General features: G+C 33.6%; 2 protein-coding genes across 8 annotated transcripts in view; one reads left to right on the top strand and one right to left on the bottom strand.

Moving 5' to 3' along the window:
* The first annotated feature begins 1,159 nt into the window (after positions 1–1,159).
* LOC113519138 (uncharacterized protein PF3D7_0207100) lies at positions 1,160–7,449 on the top strand. 5 transcript variants are annotated; one of them, XM_031907547.2, is made up of 8 exons: positions 1,160–1,381; positions 1,475–1,679; positions 2,904–4,324; positions 5,081–5,295; positions 5,372–5,566; positions 5,637–6,119; positions 6,251–6,358; positions 6,432–7,449. In XM_031907547.2, the coding sequence occupies exons 2-7, from the start codon at positions 1,484–1,486 to the stop codon at positions 6,312–6,314; spliced, it is 2,574 nt and encodes an 857-aa protein (XP_031763407.2). In that variant the 5' UTR covers positions 1,160–1,381; positions 1,475–1,483; the 3' UTR covers positions 6,315–6,358; positions 6,432–7,449. The 5 variants fall into 5 exon arrangements, 3 of the variants coding, with proteins under 3 accessions (XP_031763407.2, XP_031763406.2, XP_052751559.1); XR_004223868.2 differs by lacking the exon at positions 6,251–6,358 and having other exon boundaries at positions 1,162–1,381; positions 6,432–6,672; positions 7,216–7,449; XR_004223867.2 differs by lacking the exon at positions 6,251–6,358 and having other exon boundaries at positions 1,162–1,381; positions 6,432–6,677; positions 7,216–7,449.
* Positions 7,450–8,060: 611 nt separating this feature from the next.
* The window catches only part of LOC113523473 (synaptotagmin-5-like), a 55,857-nt gene continuing 42,039 nt past the window's right edge, over positions 8,061–21,878 (bottom strand). For all 3 annotated transcript variants that reach the window (XM_052895602.1, XM_052895605.1, XM_052895603.1), the window contains exons 5-9: positions 18,079–18,311; positions 16,526–16,733; positions 14,135–14,361; positions 13,000–13,145; positions 8,061–12,479 (exon numbers count right to left, since the gene is read on the bottom strand). In XM_052895602.1, coding sequence (XP_052751562.1) covers positions 12,336–12,479; positions 13,000–13,145; positions 14,135–14,361; positions 16,526–16,733; positions 18,079–18,311 — 958 coding nt within the window. In that variant the 3' untranslated portion in view covers positions 8,061–12,335. The remainder of the gene's footprint in view (positions 12,480–12,999; positions 13,146–14,134; positions 14,362–16,525; positions 16,734–18,078; positions 18,312–21,878) is intronic.

Here is a 21,878-nt window from a genome sequence, read left to right as displayed (position 1 = left end):
TTCGCTGATGCCCTGCTAACGTATCCCGACAGCGTAGGCGGGGTTACTCCATTTTCATCCATTAAAAAGAAAGATCCCACCAGACAAGGGTTTTATGATGGTTAATAAAACTATCAAATTAAAATATTACATATATAGTATATTATAGTATTGGTTTGGCCATTGAGAGAAGATGGATGAAAAAAGAATTACAAAAGTTTATCAAGTACTGTCCGACTCGACCCACTGATATTGCGTAGAAATGTTGCATCTCCCTCCATCTTCTGCCAAATTTATCATGAGGAGTGCTCTGAGGAATTGTTAGGATTGATAACTGCTAATGATTTTTACTGACGTACAATCTGTCATAAACTAAAGTTTCATCCCAATCTTCTGGATGGTGGTTTTCCACCGTGCATTTTTCAAAGCACTTTCTTCCACGCACAATCACTTTTTAGAATTAACTTCCAGCAGCAGTGTTTCCGAACAGATACGACATCATAACCTTCAAGAAGAGAGCATATTACTTTTTAAAAGGTCAGCAGAATACCTACAATGCCTTTAGTGTTGTGAGTGATCATGGGTGGCGGTAGTCACTTACCATCAGGTGAGCCGCATGCTTGTTTGACCCCTGTGTTACAAAAAAAAAGAAAAAAGTACGAATTAATAAATGGAGATATCGGTAGTGGCTACCCTAGCCGGACATATATCTATCAAGTAGTCGATGTGCTTTAGCACGTCACTTACTTGATAAAGAAGAGCCAAATTAAAAATACCCCGTAACCGGCGAGCGTGTAAGAATAGATTGATGATTGTAGAAGAAGTTTTAAATACCAATTTTAGAACCATTAGCAGAGAAAGTAAAAATATTTTTTAATTATTACCATTACAATATGTCTGAATCTAATCACTCGAACGGACAGACAAAGATACACCCTAACGGTTCTTTTATACTTTATTGGTATGGATCTCTACTTAAGTAAGTAACTAATCGAATTTCTATTTTATTAAATAACTAAAGCGTTTTCCAGTATTTTATTCCACATGATAACAAAATAACTGACCTAAGATCTAGAACTCAGGCACATACAAATATTTAAAAACATATGTCATGCGCTCGTCAATCTTGTATTGTTTGTCATTATAATTAACATTGTCGTAGAGTAATAGCTATCTGTGGGTAAAGTGTATGAAATTTAAATCTGTCATTGTGATTTTATTGTCATATTATTTTATATTCCTTGCATTCTCATTTGTAATCATGTCACGTTTTCGAGATATTTTCATTATTAATTAGTAAAGTTACAATCAAAGTGATATCCTAATTTAATTAGTTTTATTCTATTAAAAGAAGTAGTCATAATACTAAAATACTGATATTGCGCTTTCATTGCGTTACGAGGTAGTGTACCATTTTTCTGTAAAAATGTCTGTCCATAAATGAAATTACAATGAAGCTTTAATTGATTGTTAAATGTTATTTTTGCCTTGCAAGGTATACAGAATGGCTTGCGTTGAAAATATACCACCAAGGAATGCCGATTCGGAGATGGAAGAAGGCGAAATAGTTGATGACCTCGATGATCTTTCGGATATATCGTCAGATGAGGAGTTTCTACTGCGTCAGAGATTACATGTTCTTGAAACCTACAACAATGTCCTTGAGAGAAAGAAAGCCAATAGCATATCAATTGGATCAGGTACATATTTACTATTATAAACTATAAAAGACAGCTTTGAAATAATATTTCAAATATATGTGCAGCTTTAGGTAGTATAGATAGTGGTTCTTAATGTTAGTCAGTGTATATCCTCAGTAAATATTGTACATACAAATGTAGATTTGTCTTTTGATGATAGACACAGATATGTGTGTATGTAAGATATAGAGAGCTCAAAGGTTTGCTGACATCAGCTATATATTTACCATTGTAAGGGTGCCTTTGGTATTGAGTGTTTCTAAGCTGCTTTCCTTAAATTATAATAAAAATAAATATAATAAAATCTTAAATTATTAAATAATTCAAGTTGATTTCAAAAATTTTGTACCACAGTTAAATATTATCTATAATAATTATTTGATATTAAATGTTTTAAATTTTATTACAAAAGGTCTTATAAAAACATTATTTAAATATAATGATATGTTTTCAGTATTTTTAATATTTAATTCCTATTTTTTTATTTTAAAATTAAAAAGAATTATCTGTTTTTTTTTTGTTTACATAAAATATTTTAAATAGGCCCCACTTGTTTTTATAGATAATCCAAAGTAGGTTTTTTAAAGGGTCAAACCATGAAATGTATAGGTGAACATGATCTCACCATAGGTTATGTATGATATTTTATCAGAACAGTTGACCCATTGAAATAATTTTATTAAGTATAAGGGTTTCCAAGAGTTCAGATTTAGTTTTAAGTCAGCTGACCTCTCATGATGGATTTACTTAGACTTTATTATTAACAATAACTTTCTCCAAAGTACAGTAGTTATAGAGTAATTTTGTTTTTAATTTCTCAATTTTTGTAATTTTAAAAATTTTCCAAAAGTATACTTCATGTATCAGGAATAAAATTTTTTTTTTATGTAACTTAGAATGACAAACAAGCTGACGGCCCACCTGATGGAAAGTGGTAACCGTCACCTATAGACATGAGTAGTACCATGAACATAACAGAGTATACTGTCGCCCATGATACCCCCAATGTATTGCCATTTCTGAGGATTCATGTGTTATTCCTTTGTACCCTGTAAATTCGCTGCCATATCTCACCCTTCAAACCGAAACACAGCCAAACAAACACAACTGCTTCATAGTAGAAACACAGGAACAGAACAGAAGCATAGAAGTACCCAAGCAAACAACTTTTGTACAGTCTCCCTCTGGTGATGTCTTGTCATATGTATGAAATTTTCTATACAGATTTAGATGACAACAACCCAAATTTAAAAAAAATTAGCAATAACAAACATCCTAAATCACATTCTAAACAAAAAAGAAAAAAAGAGTTTTCACCTATCAGAATTTCAACACGAAATAAGGAATATAAAAAAAAGAGTCATCGCAAGAAAAAATTACAAACCAAAGTAATAAGTGAAACAAGCGAAGAATCAGATGATGAGTATAGGAATAAAAGAAGAAAATTAGCTAATGCTGTTTCAATTAACAAAATTAAAAATGACACATCTTTAAGTACTAGATTGAAAAAAATGCTTCATAATTCACAAGACTTAGAGCCTTTAAGATTCATTGAGAGCAATGAAATTGAAGCAAATAGCAATTTTAAAACAGTAGAAGACAATTTGGTTAATTCTCCTTTATACAAGGAAACTTATAAATCTAGCAGTTTAATTAATGAAGTGCAAAAAGATTTCGTAAAAAATGCAGTTGAAATATGTGAGTTAATAGATTTAAGCAATGATGATGATATAAAATCTAATCCAATGCAGGATACTATTGATTCTGCTGTTGCAGAAAAAAATGTTGAACATAATAATGAAAAAACTGTAGGCGACTCTGATGAAGATTTAGAATTATTAAGACAACATGCCCTCAAGACAAAGTCTACAAAAGTTAAAGTATCTCAATCTGAAATTGAACCTGAAAATAAATTATTATCTGAGGATGATGATACATATACTGCTGAATTAAGGTTAATTTGTCTAAAGTCAGCGTATTTAAAAAAGGCTATTGAAATAAAAAGAAAACAGAAGTTGAAGAAAAGACTTTCACAGTCTTCCATTTTACAAGATGATATTATTACTGGGGAAGATATCTTATCTAATCAAATCGAATCACAGAATAATACTGATATAGAATCAGTAGATATGGACATAGGGTCTGACGGTGATGAAAAAATAAAAGAGTTAGGAATTGATAGTGCTAAACTTAACACAGAAAATGAAGTTAATTGTGATAGTAATGATGATAAACATATTATAATAAAATCAAAGGAGGATGAGTTAGATGAGGATGAAGATTTGTTACGAGCCAAATTATTGACCTCTTTGAGTAAAAATTTACCTAATCTCATAAATTCTAATATTATAAATACCATTGAGGAAGCTGCACAAGAAAATAAAGCGATATCAACGGATAAGCAACAAATTACTAGTGTATCTGAACAAAAGAGGTTTATTATCAAACTTGGAGAATCAGATTCAGAGGGTGAACATGAGGCAACCAAAAATTTAACTAAAATGCACATGAAACAGCAGCAATCGGATTTTGAACAACAACTTGATATGTTTTTAAAGTTTACTCGTATGAAAGTTGAAAACCAAGAAAATCCAAGTACTCAGCTATCTGCACCAGTAAAGCCATCTGAAAAATTTGTTGCAAAGGTAGGAAGAAATATTTTATCTCAAAATTGTATTGTTTACATTAGCTCATACACTAAACTGCCTTTGCTCGTTATTGTTGTGTGTTGTGTACACAAGCAACCACCTTTACATGTTTTAAAAATTTTGTCTGTTTTTTCATATTATCTGTTCCATATTATTAAAATAAATGAATTTAGTAATAGTATTCTGTCAACATAGTGTGTATGAATGGGAAGTTATAAAATTTATCTTCTAGTAATCATTTCCAAACTATGTGAAAACTACTACATTTTTAACAAAATTTCATTATTTTATGACTTAAATCATAAATTATATTTCCGAAAGCAATTATCTCAGTAGGTAGTCACTTTCGGCATAGATAAATGTATTTATTTATAGAATATACAAATAATAGTTTCATCAGTAAGAAATCTTTGACTTCATACTTTTATGTGATAACTGGAATGTTTACAGTGATCAGAGTATGAGATAATTTTTATGTTATTTCATTTAAAATTAGATTGCTTTGTACAGCATACTTATGCCAATATAAGTTATTTTTCAATATGTTTATATTTTTTATCCTCAGCAGTACATACCAGACATATATAATTTTAGGAGTTTGATCACTCTTAAAATAACACATCAAGCAAATTACTTTTCTGTAATTAATTGCCACATTTATTTCAACCATCAAATGTATATTTGGTTATGATTACCTTTAATATATTTGTGACTGATTTCAATGGACAACCTAAAATATCTTTATTATTTTAGTCTGTAAAAAATTTGCCCAAATCGGAACAGCTTGAATATAAGAATTTAGTGAAAAGAATGGCGGAGTTGGAGAAAATTAAGAAAGCCAGGCAATCATCAATGAACCTTGTAAATAAAGAGAAAGTTCTCTTAAAAGAAACTTTGAAGCCACACAATGTTTCCATGGACACTATTAACACTTCAAGTAATATAGATGAACAAATTGCTTTGTCAAGGTATTTATATATTATTAAGTCAAATATGTATGTATTTTAATAAGTTGGTAATAAATAAATTATAATTTATTTTTAGGAAAAAAATTGCAGAAGAGTCAGCAAATATGTTAAGACTGAAAGAGGAGGCGACTAAACTGTCTCAGAAATATAAAATAGTTGCCACAGAACTTAGAAATATAACAACTGCTATTACATTAAACAAAAAACAACAAAGAGTTGCGCAAAATCGATTATCTAAAATAAGACTGCACCATCAAGCTCTATTAAAAAGGTAATTTATCTAGCTGGTAAAGTTCTATAAATATTTGAATTTTTCATTTCATAAAATTACTACTTTTCAGCTCAAATTTTAAACATTCCAAAAAGAATGGTATTGGAGTAGATATGTCTCGGGCAATTAATAAAAATAATACAGCAAATAAAGTACAAAAAGAAAATAACCCAACTAAAGAAGACTACAAGAATCCCCAATTATTAAAGTCGGTGAAAGTTAGTGTTGTCAATGATTTAAAAGATACCACAGTACTTAATCCTAGGTTATCGGTCCAAGTGGATATTACTAATAACAAGAAAGTAGTTAGAATGCCCAATAGTCCAGTCAAAAATACTAGTGATTTAGCAAATACTTTTGACAATGAAGCAATAAGTATAGAAAAACAAAATGAAAACGAAATGTTAGAAGAAAATGATAATAATATTTGTCAGAGGGTTGATAAAAGTACTGAAAGAAGAAACAGTAGGGAAATTATGAATGATACGAGTCAAGGAAACAGACGGAAGAAGAAGGACGCGGATGATTATATATCTCCATTAGATATTGGAAAGTAAGATATAATTTTGGTATTAGGGTATTTTACTAATCATTGCATTTTGTTTTGCTTTTACCATTACAGGGTAATGTGACTGCTTATTTAGGTATAAGGTGAATTTAATAACGCTTTATGCTTTTCATTAGGTGTTATCATAGAAAAACAAGAGAATGTGCATGTTTCTATTATCCGTTATATCGATTTGAATGAAAGGTGGATGGGAAATGCGTACGCACATCGTTCTGCAGTACGATGTAAGTATGCATTGTAATCTATCCACAGCTATTTGTTTCCACAAATAAACGTATTTAATTGATGCTTTTCCAGTTGGAAGGAGGACCCGAATGCCTTTCTTTGCCCCTTCGAAATCGGAGGGAGTTGCAAGGACACCGACTGCACAAATTTACATCTAAACAGACTTTCAGGACAGTGACATACATTTACAATTTCATTAAACAACACACACTGCCACACTCACACATACATTACTCAAACAAATATATATTACTCTGATAAATATTATCATACACTATACATCCTCCGACCGCAAATGGATCTACGATGATGTGTAAAGTATATATAAAGATTTTTTTTTAAATTCCATCTATATATAATAGGTTTTGTAAGCATGCTTCTTTCTTCACTTATCCATTAAATGTGAAAAGATAATAATGCCATTAATATCAAACGTGATATATTTTAATTGTATAATATTATTATTTATCTTACATTAAATTCCATTTTGTGATAGTAACAGATTAATTAGATATAACCGTAAGGTGAATGTAATCAGTTAATTTAAATGTTTTAATAATTTTTATGCTTGTAGCTGTTTTTGTTGTTAAATTATAATTGAATGTTATGTTATATATTTTTGCACCAAAGATATTTTTATTTTTCTAATTTTTTTTTTTAAAGTTATGTAGGTGTCTATTTTTCATCAATCACCACTTAATTATTAGGGCATATACATATCAATAAAATTCGTTTGCAAGTGTGCTCAACACTCAAGTTTAATTTGTAAAAATTATTTAACTGCATTAAATTGATTTGTGTATGCCCAAAATGGGTGGTCTTTTTTTCTTCTAGCATATAATATGTTGCGTTTTAGTTGGCGTCGCTTGGTTGTGTCATCGCACCGCCCGGCAGTGGTAAGTTTCAAGTAACTATATTATTGAGTAGTGTACCAAATATCGTGCCATGTGACACCTGTGACATCGAGCTGCTGGACTTTCGGTACGCAAACATAGCTTTAAGATTATTTCATACGTTGAAATTTAAAATACATAGTGTACACAGTGTAAAAAGTTATGATAAAAATAAAATATATAAAATTTATTGTAAACATTTGTTTTTTTTTTTATCCAATTTATCTTGAAACCTAAAAATATTCCGTGCAGTGGAGTACATTCCTAAGCACCGTTCTCTATTTCTGAAATTAGATAAACACTCTTTATTGTTTCCTGCAAAAGATTACAATAGTAAACTTTATTATAGATACAAACAAGAAATAATCACACTGAGAAAAACATCGGGCGACCTTATCGCTGAAAGCGGTTTCCAGGCAAACATTAAAAATAAAAATTTTATTAGATGTTACAGTGAAACGATTATTCTAAGGACTGGTATAAATTTTTTTAGGAGCATTGCATTATATCTACTTCGCATATAATTCTTGATGGTCCATATCATAATACTTTTGTTAAACTATTTAGTTGAAATTGTGATTTTAGAGACATGTTTAGGTAATGTTGCTTTAGAACCGACCCAATTATACGATAAATTAATATCGATTTTGCATCACAAAAAATAGTGATATCAATCGTAACTAAATTATTATATGATCAAAGTCGTTAGCACTACTAATCTGTAAAGCCATTTAATGTAGGTATTAATTAAAAGATATCAGGATATTGGGTATGTAGATCAGTGAATAAAATAAATTAGACATTAATCTTACAAATAGACATTTTATTTAGATATTGTAAAGAAAATACAAAGTAAAATACTTTCCTCCACACAGATACATACACTTAGATAAAAATATGTACGTATATTTTGGAATAAAATTCGATATAATTTATTCATAAAACCCCTGAACAGAAGGGAGATCACACCATCCAATGATTACTACTAGTATTTAGTGACAGAATAACTGTGGGCGTAGTGTGAGCGCATTCATATTACATAATTATACACGGACGAGGAAAAAAGGAATCCGCGACCAATTTACACAGCTGTGGTACTCCCTAGACAAGAGTAAATTGAATCTACATATTTGCAGGCACCTTCACGATACCGTATGAGACAGAGTAAGACGACGTATGATGCTGTCTTGTCCATCACATATATTAATCTACAAATAGATCCATATGACTGTGGCAGCATCATTTCTCGACCCGAACCCTATAAGTGTGACCCATTAAACATTTGTTACGATGCGTCATTGCTATTTACAAATATTTGACCTTATATAATCACGAACGGATAATTTAATTACCTATATGCGTCAGCAATGATAAGCTACGTATTGAAAATATTATACTTTTAAATAAAAAAAAAAACGATCGCGATCATCACACAGATATTTATTCCTTTTTTTTTGTATTTATTTATTTTATTTTCGATTACTTTTGTTCATTATTACCTGGAGGTATTGATAGGGTATATTCGTAGTAATGTGACTGGTAGTTCTTGCTACTAACATTGTTACCCTCCCATTCCTTTGTGTCGTTAAAAGCCGTCTAGGTTGAGAAACGATGGTACTGTCTGGTACTAATTTATAATTATTAGGTGTGGCAACGTATAAGGGGTGCTATGGCTGGGCGTCCGTATAATATATATTGTGATTTTCATTTCTGTACATAGTATTTATTCTTTATTGACTATATTATAAAAAAAGAAAATGGTATAAAAGGCGGACTTAATGCTATATGTAGCATTCTCTCCTATCCTTCTGTAGATGATATTGCTTTTTATCAAGTGTCACTCTTGTTGGTAGGTATAAAAAAAAAAACTCACAACAGGGTAATTGCTGTACAAAACTTTTTATTGTTAGGGAGACAAAGGAACCAACGGCCCATCTGATGGAAGCTGCTAGTCATCCATGAATACTTACAACATAATACCCCGGTTGCTAGTGTGTTCCATTTATGTAACAATTAATATACTAGGCCGTTAAATAAACAGGCAAAAATTGGACATAGGTCAAGAAGCAGAGGGTATTAACAATACGAGTACGTAAAGGTTTCAAAGGCTAGTCGGGAGGCGCCCAGTGGCACTGAGGTTGTTAAAGGCCTACCCAGTGTATCTATAGACATTGGACTCGACGTAGGGACATCAAAATGGACGATAAACTTTTTTTACAGGAACTTAATAATAGATATCAAACTCGGTGGACTTGAAATGGGCGAAAAATTAGTGGTTACCTTTTTTTAGAAACCCAACGTACCTATAGATATTGGACCCAATGTGGACGACATTCAAATGAATAATAATTTTCTTTTTAAGATTTCGTCATCGGGAGTGTGGGGACGACATCTAAAACTTACCCAGGGACGCCATGTACATTAAGGCCAGCCTTGGGTATGAAAACAGATTCGGCTTTACTCGACGGATTCCGACTGAGGCATTTAGGTTTAGGACTTATGTTTAGTTTGGTCAGCACTTCACCTAACTACCTACTAATGGGGCGCGGCATCCTTTTTCCATCCATGTTCCAATAATACTAACTGGACAAGGATCATTAAAATTAATATTACAAAATTAATATACTCGTATAAAACTCTACAAATTCATAAGATTTGTTTGGTGTTCCACAAGCTCATTAGATTATTTCTAGGATTTCACACATAAAAATCTCAAATGTATTGCCATATTTGTTTGATTTGACTTTTAATATAATAAATATAAAATATTATATATTCTTTGTAATATTATAAATATGATAAAAATACTCGGGGTCTTTTAGGTTTTTGAATTTAAAACTACTGTTGAATATAATTTACATAGCATAGGAGCCATTAATCTATTAAAGATAAGTACATGTACATATATGAGTGATTAATAGAGTTAGTATATTTATTGTACAATACTTATAAATAGCCAAAAAGGCTGTATGAAATGATAGTTTGGAAGAAAGAAGATATTAGTATATTATGTACAGCGAGCCCACAGTTAAGACTGGATAATAGTTATAATAGATTATAGATAAGCTATTGCATAATTGCCTTTAGGCATAAGGCTTAGATGTAATTTAGTTTGCCTTATATCTAGTAATCTGACTTAACACCTCGTCAGTTTAGTTTTTAAATGTTGCCAAGTTATACCAAAAATAAACATTTAGTGTTAAAAGTTGCACAAGTACACATTATATTTTAATGTAAGAACAACAGGATTGGCTTACGAGCATTTTAGTCGTTTCGATTTCACCTTGGATAGTTAGTCAACATCTTGTGCTAAATTTTCTCAGAGTTTGCAAGACGTCCATCCATAAATAATGCGCCCGATAGACAATATAATATACCTTCTTACATTACAATACCGTTATCCATACGTTGTCACGCTATAAGAGTATTGTGCACGAAGTTGTCAGATTAGAATCCATATGTGTGTATGACAATTTATACTAATCTACCGAGGTGTTAGTAGATTAAGGCTAGGCGTATGCTGAGACGCAGCAGTGAACTGCAATATAGTACAGTGGGGAGTATGGCAGTTGACACAAGAGATATATATGTGTGCTGAATGTATGGTGTTACGTAAGGAAGGTAAATGACTAGGTGTCAGACAATTGAAAATAACAAATCAGTGTTTGACTGGTTGCATATTTATTACCTAAATAAACTCTCAGTACTGACATACGTTTGGTGTTTCATTTATCTGCGTTGCAGTATACACAGATCTATCAATGTTATGCTTCATCCACGATGAACGGTCTGGGGTCTAAACGGTTGATGAGGTTGCATAGAAAATTTCATATTTTGAAAACTGAACTTTTTTTATGAGACTTAAAATGGCAAACAAGCTGACGGTCCATTGATAAATAGTGGTAACCATCGGCTATAGACAAGAGCAGCACCACGGTTATCACAATAAACTATGATATTCATGGTATCCCTTATGCGAGGAGGGGAAGGGATTGTCAGTAATGATATCTAACAGGCCCATTACTAACAATATACCATAAATTCCTTGGTCTACCTTTTAAGGACCTCCACACGGTTCCCCCTGGAAACCATCGTGGTTAATTTAAGATGAATTCGTTACGACGGGCTAATTGACCTGCTTCATCCTCATCTGTCTAGCGCGGACGGGTTTACAATTTCATTTTCATCCATTGAAAAAAAAACCCATATGCATTATTATTCTTGTGAACTATGGTGTTATGCCTCCATACCCTGAAAGTTCACTGCCATAGCCTTTCAAACCGAAACAGCTATGCAAGTACAGTTGATTAACGGCAGAAAAAAATACAAGTGGAACAGAAGTACCAAGCAAACGACTTTTGTACAAAGTCTCTCTGGTAAATAATTTTTTTATATTATGTTTTTAATGGCTGATAATGGAATGGTAACCCCGCCTGCACTAACGGTATATGCTGGCGGGGCACCAGTGAGCGATGGTAGGTGAGAATGAAAATGCAGGTCGGTTAACCCAATGTGATGAATACCTCTGGAATTCAGCACGATGCTTTCCAGGTGGGGTTATGTGGAGGTCAACCTGGCAGGGTATATTGCTAGCAATGGGACTGGTAGTCCGCATTACTAACAATCCTTTCCCCTGGTAAACGACATCTGTAACTCGCACTAATCGCTCTGGTCGGCCATCAGTTATTGTTGGTTATGTTTACCATTCTAGGTATTATAAAAAAATCGACTTTATGAATTGTTTTGCTTTTTTTTAATACCATGATATGATATCCTGAGCGAATACAGGGACGATGAGGTCTACGAATTCGATGAACATTGATGTATTTAAAATTATTTTGTAGAGGGGGCCTGGTCCTTTGATAAAGACTATTCTTATGAAAGGGCGTAGCTGAAAGCTCCGCTCGAATTATAAAGTGGATACTAGATAATTTTGGGGTGGGAACGGGTCCCTTCCTCCACTCTCCCCCTCAATACGCCTAAAACGATCAACTGAAAAAAAAATTTCTTATATGCAATCTCTCCTGCGTGCGTCAGCATACGGCTAGCCAGGTGGGTGTTAACGGTGTGTGATGACGGCACTCTATCTGAGCGTGTGCCACATGGCGACGGCCTTGCGTGTCTCGTGCGCCATCTGCGCCCAGTGGCGGCCTTCAGCGGCGGGTTCGGCCGCGCCCACGCAGCACCAGCCCACCACCAGTCCGCTGCCACCAGTCAATACGCATACCTGGCATGTACATCACATTAGTATGTAAAAATAATAATAATGGTATGTTCACCCCATCTCCGCTAAAAGGGATGGGTTGTGTCCATCCCACAATTCTTCTTCTTTTATCTATCTTTTAACTATGTGCAAAGATATGTCCGAGTGTACTTAATTTGCTCTTTTTAAGGCCCTTTCCCCCCGAAAATGTTTTTAAATATGCTAGTGATAAATTAATCATAAAATTTACAAATTATGTCAATTATTTTTTAAATTTATATATTTAATTATATTGAAAAAATATATAAAATAAATACAAATTTATATTTAATTGACTATAGACATAAACTTTTATTAAAATCCTATAGAAAATGAAGAAAGACGAAAATTTGGTAAGTATGAATTATAGAAATTCATGTGTTAATAAAAATATAGTTACAAATAAATAGTAATTTTATACTTAAAATAAATATATAGAAATATAATTACAGCGTCTGAGTCACGCAATGGTGGGAGATAATCATTACAATATAAAAAAAAGTACCTCGATAGAAGCCTCTTGTAAATTCCCGGAGGGCAAGCTGAAAGAAAGCGCCTCGTTCCATACGGGATTGTTTATCTCTTTCCTATTCGTCTTCTTCTTCTTCACTCTTTTGCCATTCACCAGCAAATACACCTTCACATACACATCTGTAAGGGAATTTACACAGTTCTAGTTATATAATAATATTTTAATTAATAACTACCGGTTTAACTTACATGTAATTTGGTGGAGAAAATACGACTAGTTAAATCAGAATTTTAACTATATAATAATAATAATTAACAAATAATAACAAAATTTAACATATAATGTAGAATCGTATTATTGTTTTACCTATGGTAAAATTAGTCAGATTTAAAGGCGACGAATAAAATAAAGTATCATACTAATATAATAAAATTGCAACTAGACGATGTCAGTAAATTGGGAAATATTTGAGAAAACTTTATATTTGAAGTCTTAATAACTGCGATAGGAACAGAAACAATAATTTTTAGAAATTTTGTATGTCTATTTGTTGGTTTGTTTCGGCATGCAAAAACTATTGCACCAAATTGGATGCGGTTTTTCACAGTTGTCTTCCTAAAAATGTAACTCAAAAACTGGTATATGTTTTATCTTGATATACAATCTAAAAGTAGTCAATTTTATTGGTTTTTTTTTCTATTTCTGAAATCCACGGGAGATTTCGAGAAAAATCTCAAGAAAACAATAGAACAATACACAGTTAGTTGCAAAAAGTTAGTATTGTATTAGATAAAAATCAAGACAACGAAAATATGAAATAAAATTCTATACCAATGCAATAATATACTTATTAAGCTGTCATTGAAAAGCCTCTTAAGAATTATCACTTTTGTAGCCAGTTGTAAAACGAACAGTACAAAATGTATCTATCTTATCATCATATCAGCTGTTAACTGTAAGGATAATAATCTTCCCCTATAAGGATTACCAGAAGTTGCCACGTTTTGCAGGCGAGTTGGCAATCACAATTAGGCTTTGGTGAAATTTTATGAGGGATGCTGCTGCACCTTAGTCGCATCTTACGACATTCACGAGAAAGGAAGCGGTGGTCCATTCCATGCCGAGACCACATGGCAATCTATTTTATACGAATTTAGAAAGTACAAACCTAAAGCATCTTTTCCCTCTTGCGGCGGCAGAAGATTCCTCGCCTTCAACACGACTACGGTAAGGCGCTCAGCTGAAGGCAAGTACGAAAGAGATAGCAACAGCTCTTGTAATTCCTCAGGCGGACGTCTTTCCCGCGATAGTTCAGCCCATACCTCCGCTCCGCCTGCCACTTCTACACGCGAGAGTGGCACTTTTGCTGATCCCATCACTTCATTGCGGGAAAATCTGAGTAAAAATACGTATGTACCTTAGATTATATAGATAGAGCATCAAGCCACAAAAACGGATCAACTTTATGTCAGCTAATTGTCAAATTAGTTGACATAAAATTGACCCGTTTTAAGTAATTGTCAACGACTATCAAAACGTTTATTACATCTAGATAGGAAAAATCTCAAAATAATGATAGGGCCAACAACGGGCCATTGTCCATTAAACAAACATTTATACACAATAGGAGCCACAGACAGCCCTCTATGTCGAGGCTGTTTCGACGCCGAAGAAACGGCTGCTCACGTAATCCTGGAATGTGAAGCTGTGACCCATCAACGTTTAGAAATCCTCGGAACAGTGAGGTCGCTCCGTGAGGCCTGTGAAGAACACAGGAAGCTTTTGTGCTTCTTGGCGGAGCTGGGTTGGCTGTACTAGCCACGACTCATACGCACAACGGCCCAAATTAGAGGCTAAGCGCGGAAAATAGAGTCCTATTCACATTCACACAAATTAGTTAACTCATTGTTTTATTAGTGTTCTATATACTTACGCACACAATGTATCTTGACGTATGTATATTTAATTGTTTAATAAATAAAATAAGTCTTTACGAATTAAAAAGATGCAAAATTTATAAGACAAAATAAATATAGAAGGTATAAAGTAACCACTCATAATTATTTATTACGCATAATTGTATGAAAAAGTTGATCCTCCTCTATATTGAGTTGGCAATAGTTGCCAAGCTTGACAGGCGGGTTGGCAACTGCAGATAGGCTTTGGTGATGTTTTAAGAAGACGTTGTTGTTCACCTTGCGACCATTAAGTTCCCTTAGTCGCCTCTTACAACATCAATGGAAAAGGAAGGGATAGCCCATTCTATGCCGGGATCACACAGCAACTTAAATATATATAGAACAATAAGTAGGTAAGTATATTCCCAAACACAGTATAGGACGAATCCTTATTAGAGCGATGACGTCAAATGCATTGCAGGAAGTCAATGGATGCAATTGGTTTTTTTTTATGGATGAAAATGCGCCATCCACTTGCGCTACCGGTATACGCTGGCGGAGCACCAGTGAAGGATGATCGATGAAAATGAAAATAGGCCAGTTAGCCCATCATGATGAATTCATCAGGAATTAAATATGATAGTTTCCAAGGGGAACCGCGAGGAAGTCGACCTGGTTGGGTATATTGCAAGCAATGGGATTCTCAGTCTCTATTACTAACAATCCCATTCCCCCCGGATGCAAGTGGTTAGCTTTATGGAGGCGGCCTATGTTTAATAGTGCATATGCAGTCATATCTATATTAATGCGTGCAGTGCAGTAAAGAAATTGTTTGTTTATTAAGATGTTTAATAATTGTTAATTTAGCACTGCACTGTACTAAATTAATAAAACTGTACTAGGTCAATGTGTCGGCCCACTATTTTTGTCTTAATTTGCTGTATTTGTATTTAGTATACAAGATTATGTTTATTTGTTAATATTGTTAGTTATAACTCAATTATAACTTAATTAGCGTCAGGGGTATCCTTCTCTAGAAATCTGTCCGATTCTAGAACAGGGCATACGGATATGCGACCCCGGCCTCCCGAGCCGCTATAGTGTCCCAGTCCTTTCCGCAACTGCAGTATCCCTCCCCTCCCTTTCCTTTCCCGCATAAGTTCTTTATTTCTCTTATTTACTAATTTCTTTTACGCTTTTCCAACGTTCCCTTCCTTTTTTCCTAAATCGTCCATACCGTGGTGGTGGCGGGAACTACCAACAAATGCATTCTCAAAGAAGGTTGACGTCAGGCAGGCCGGACGTAAAACTATACGCTAAATATTTTTGTCATATGGATAGAAAATATATTATATCGATCCCAAATAATAATTGGGATAAGGGTAGGAAGATGATATACCTCAGTTCGTCATAGTCGTAGAATAGTGACGGATCTTTATATGTAATCTTCGTCAGATCCGTCAGTATTTTACGACTATGACGAGTTGAGATTCAGTCAAGTCATTGGAAATACGCGTCTCTACCAACCTCGTCGTCTCTAACAATCCGCTAACATGAAATGATGAATAAATATGATATTGTTGATTCATCAAGATAAATAGTAGCAGCAGGTGATCAAATACCCAGACCAGAAAAGAGAAGAGAAAACTAAATATACTTACCTATCATAATCGAACACCTGCAATAACAGCGTCTTGTCGCCGAGCTCATCGTGCGACACAGGAAACTTGAAGTGCTGATCGAAGAAGGGATTCGCCTCGTTCCGGTGCACGGGCGTCTGTCTGACGCGGGTGTCAACCTCCGGTAGTAAACTGACACGCACGTAGGGATCGTTGAACCCACCGGCCTCGTAGCCGGCCAGGTCATGTGCTGAAAAGATTTTTTAATTAACTATTTTTTTTAAAAGCGATTTTCGAAAATCTGCAGCTATTACTAAAAAAAATTAGATTTTTGGGGCTATTTGACGTAATTTTGACCCAATATTCACAATTATTTTTAAAACCGATAGAATTCGCTCTCCATGTTAGTTTCATATTAATTTTGTGTCTAGTGAAGCTACCGTTTAGTACTGGGAGATTGGATTGTTAGTAATTAGGTTCAATGAATCCATTAATACCAGTATAATATACCATATCAGGTCGACTTCCACGCGGTCCTCCTTGGAAACCATTGTGGTTAATTCCAGATGAATTCATCACTATGGGCTAATTGATTTGTTTTATTCTCGTCCATCGATAGTGCAGGCGGAGTTAACATACCATTACTCGTATCATAAAAAACCATTTAGTACCTAAAAGTAACACGTGAACTATGTATATGTAAGTAAATCTAAATCTGTAATTAAATAAAATCCCTACTACATCATTACTCGTCCACTGCTGGACATAAGCCTCCCCATAGACTGTCATAAAGAACGGTCCTGAGCCACCTGCATCCACTGACTACTTGCAATGCATTTCAGGTCGCCACTCCATTTAGTGGGGGTCGTCCTACACTGCGTTTGCCTGTACGGGGTCGTCACTCAAGAACTTTTCTTCCCTATCAGTTGTCGTTTCTTCGAGCCATGTGACCAGCCCATTGGCACTTCAGCTTGCTTATCCTTCGAGCTATGTCGGTTACTTTGATTTTTTTGGGGATATCCTCGTTTCGGATTCTATCACGCAAAGAGACTCCGAGCATAGTCCTCTCCATACATTTACAAGTAATAATAAATTTCTTATTATATTTATTCTAATAAAATATTACCTGAAAATATGTTAGGGCTAATAAAGTGTAAATTTACTATGAAGGTAATAATTATAAATATTCATTATTAAAGATAATAAATATCATTGAATATATACAGCATGATCTAATTCCACGCAGAACCACATTCCGGAATGGCAAAATCTTTAATTATTATAATTTTTGTATCAATAATTCCCTTTATGAAAATAGACTACTAAGATATTATGTATTATTTATTTATGTATTAATGTTTTAAGTATGTGACGTATTTTATAAAATTAGGATATGATGAAGCTGACATATCCTTATAGGATAAAAGCCTCTAAATAAAAAAGATATAAAAAAAAAGATCTAATTCCAACTAAGCAGAGCTTGTGTTATTGATGCCTACATACTAGACAACTTATAACCATTTATACCTACTTAGACATTATGTTTGCAAATACATTCGTATTAAGTATACATATAAAACCTATAATAAACTCACCCTCAATAAGATGAACTTCTAAATCAGATCTGTCGAAGTCATATTTCAATCGAAGATGGATCCTTCCAAGGGACGGTCCGGCACCTTCAAGTTCAATGACGAGCGGCGCTTCCCTCTTTGTGTACAGGTCCGGTTGCAGGGCCCCCAGGGCGCTGATTGCCGCCCCCGCACCGGGACTCAGGGGCCCGAGTCCGCTGCTGCTTTCTACTAAGGAGTTGCTACGGTCTATCCTCCTGGAATATATAGAGATCAACATTTATTTACTTATTGTTTATTTGTTTACTAGTCGTATTTATTTTTTATAGATTACTAGCTGTATCCCGCGACTTCATCCTCTAGAATCAATATACCTTATGTGTTAAATTAGGATGTGACTTACACGTGCATCAAATTTCATTCAAATCTGTTTAGTAGTATTTGCGCGAAAGAATAACAAACTTCCATTCATCGTTACAAACTTTCGCTTTTTTTATTTTGTTCCACTAAAAAATATAGTTCAATTTTTAGAAAATTAATATAAGAATATATTGGTTTCTACAAAAATGATCATTAGAAATCGTATATTGGATATTACAAAACATATTTTTTAACATATCAGTCTAATTTTTTTTAATTCGTGTTTTTATTATTTTCCTATAAGTTGATTGGGAGGGAATGTTATTAATCTGCTTTGTATACATTGTATGTGTAGGATAAGTAAATGAAAACTAGAACTATTATTAATAACAGTAGTATTATCATCTTTTATATTTTATTTAAAATATATGTATATATATATATATATATATATATATATATATATATATATATATATATATATATATAACACTAAGACTAATAAACTAGTATAACAATTTCTCAAATTATTCGTCGATAGAACATATAGGTACCTAGATACCTACATGATATACCTATCACGAATTTAGAGTGCTAAGAGAACAAGAGTGAGTTGGGAACGCGTCGGGGGCGACGAAAATTGAGTTTATTTCAATTTACGAGCTTGCATCCATACTCAGCTCAGTGACGGATTTAGATGGCGTAGCGCTCTGAGCTCGACGCTGTAAATTATATTATTAACTATGTATATTATAATTTATAATGCCGTGTTCAGGCATACGATACCTAACACCTACGGAATCTTTATTGTGCGAAAGATTCCGTAGGTGTTAGGGGATTAGCGAAATTAACAATGTTAACACATTTTTGTATTACTTTATTTATTACACACTGCATACAATTTTAACCAAAATATTATTTTAAAATACGTCATATTTCCTGATTCTATTAAACCTACTAATATTAAAAATACGTTTGAGATTAACTGAACAGATTTAAAAGCATTTTTGAAAACACGAATGGAACATATTTTACGTCCTATATTAATGCTGGTGATAACACAAGTTACAGTAATATTAGTGAGAAATAATGATTTTTTTTTATATTTCTATAATACTGAGGATATCTTTCTTAATTATCAGTCACAAAACAAAAATTAGTTAAAAATTACTGAATCGAGAGTTAGCAGTGAGATTGTTATATGCCTCTCTCTGCTTCACGTATTTGTATGAATTAGAATATTTCTGATTCACATAAATATGAGATTAATACTTTTTTTACAGCGAGTATCGTGTGGTAAAAGTGAAGTAGAGTATACCTAAAGATTGATATAAAGAACGTTTATAACTACGTGTGAAGAATAGATATCGTGTTGAATTACCGCGCCCTTTTCAGAATTTATTATATACCCTAAATCCCACCCTGGTTTGGGTACTAGCAACAGATTGATTCTCGAGCGGACACACGACTGTTGTGTTCGATATTTGTGCGTATTCGAGCGCGAGATCGAGGGAAAATGGGTGATGATATTTCAAGAGGATTCGGAAATACGAAAAATATTAAGTGTCAACCTAACTACCTATCAGTTGTGATGACCGATCTATAATACAGTGTATAGAAGACGCTTAAATATAACATCTTACTACTATATAGATAGCTACTATTTTCACATAGAGAATTTTACGGTGTTGGTAAAGAATTAAAATGTATATGTATACACACACACACACACATACACACACACGCACGCACGTACACACGCACACACACACGCACGAACGCACACACGCACGTACACGCGCACGCACTCACGCACGCACGCACGCACGCATGCACGCTATTTCTCTAAACACAGTCCTTTGTACAAGCTACTGCTATCTATGAATATATACATATTTTTTATACGACATAATAATAATAACATCAGCAACACTAGAGGAGATGATGCGTTTTCGGCTTTTTGAAAAAGTATATCCATTTAAAGTTACTATTATAAAGATGATTTTTTTGTTTATAATGGTTTATCCATTCTAAGAAATTACTGAATCGATTTTAAAAATTTACTTAATAAAAGCTGATAATCGTGCGAAGCGGATTGTTATATTAGAAATAAAGAGGTACCCAAGCAAACGACTCTTGTACAGTTTCCTTTTGGTAATATTCTATATTTAAATTATATACTTTATATTACGTACTTTATATACTATATTTACTGCAGTTTGTTTCAATATTACGTAATGAAAAGATAACCTTGTTTTATTAAATTTTTACACAGAAACACTCTCTAAATGAAATTAGTAATAAATCGATACGTTCAATCAATTAATTGGTAATTTAATTTGTACTACTATTGGACATTAGTAGACTGGCTTATGGTTGGGCCAATTATTCGTTTATTCCACGTTCTCATTCAGTTCAATTCAACAGATTAGTATCTACCTTATAAGATAAATAAGGATAAGTTTGTTCATGCATAGCTCAAGCGTTTACGTCTCATCATCATTATCATATCAGCCTTTAATTGTCCACTGCTGAACATAAGCCTGCCTCTTAAGGAGTTTTGCCTGTAGTTGCTACACCAGGCAATTAGGCTTTAGAGATGATTTAAGAGGGACACTGCTGCTCAAACCTCGCCATCCCTTAGCCACCTATAACGACACCCACGAGAAAGGAAGGGGTGGCCTATTTTATTGCAGGACCACCCGGCTTACAGTTTACGTTTTTATAAGTGGAAACTAGGGGCAAATAATATATAGTAAGTCCAATAACGAATATGTTAAAAGTCTGTTAAATTTATTTTTGGATAACAGACTTTCAACATATTAGAAAATAGATATCCGACCAATATGGGCGATATCGAATCAATATCCATGTTATCCATGCCTAGTGGAAATTTCATTGTTTACAGGCGTTGAATTCTTATAAATACCTAGATACCTTTGGCCACGTAGCCGTACTTTGACCATTAGACTAATGAAAATGAAACGACGTTAACAAATTCCACCCTAATAGAACAAAGTTTTATTTATAAAATACGTAAATGCTGCCTACTCGGTTATAACTCCGCTTTTGATCATAAATTCAATTTAAGGCACGTCCCTAATCAGGGAGGTCCGGACATGGAGATCTGATAAAGGAATCCTTTTAGGGAATTGAAGTAGGTGTATCTGTAGAAATTGTAAATTTGCTAACGGCAAGAAATTTTATGGTATTTGTATTTAGAAGATTGTGTCAGAGAGGTACGGGTTTGTAATTGGTGATATTAAAGTTTGTGGCCTCTGGTGGCTGCACGCTTTATAGTTGAGAATAAACTTTGTTGTAAGCATACAGTATAGATTATAATGAATTTTAATTTGATATGGTGGAGATACCGCATCGAAGCTACAAGTTTCAGCGATTCCATCGATAATGCGTCGCTTTTCGGCGGCTTGTTACCAATAAATTTACACGCTAATCTTATTCAT

This window comes from Galleria mellonella, unplaced genomic scaffold, assembly GCF_026898425.1.
Source record: "Galleria mellonella isolate WM207_F2 unplaced genomic scaffold, CSIRO_AGI_GalMel_v1 utg300, whole genome shotgun sequence".
Lineage (NCBI taxonomy): Eukaryota > Metazoa > Arthropoda > Insecta > Lepidoptera > Pyralidae > Galleria > Galleria mellonella.
This window is presented reverse-complemented; position numbering and strand designations above follow the sequence as displayed.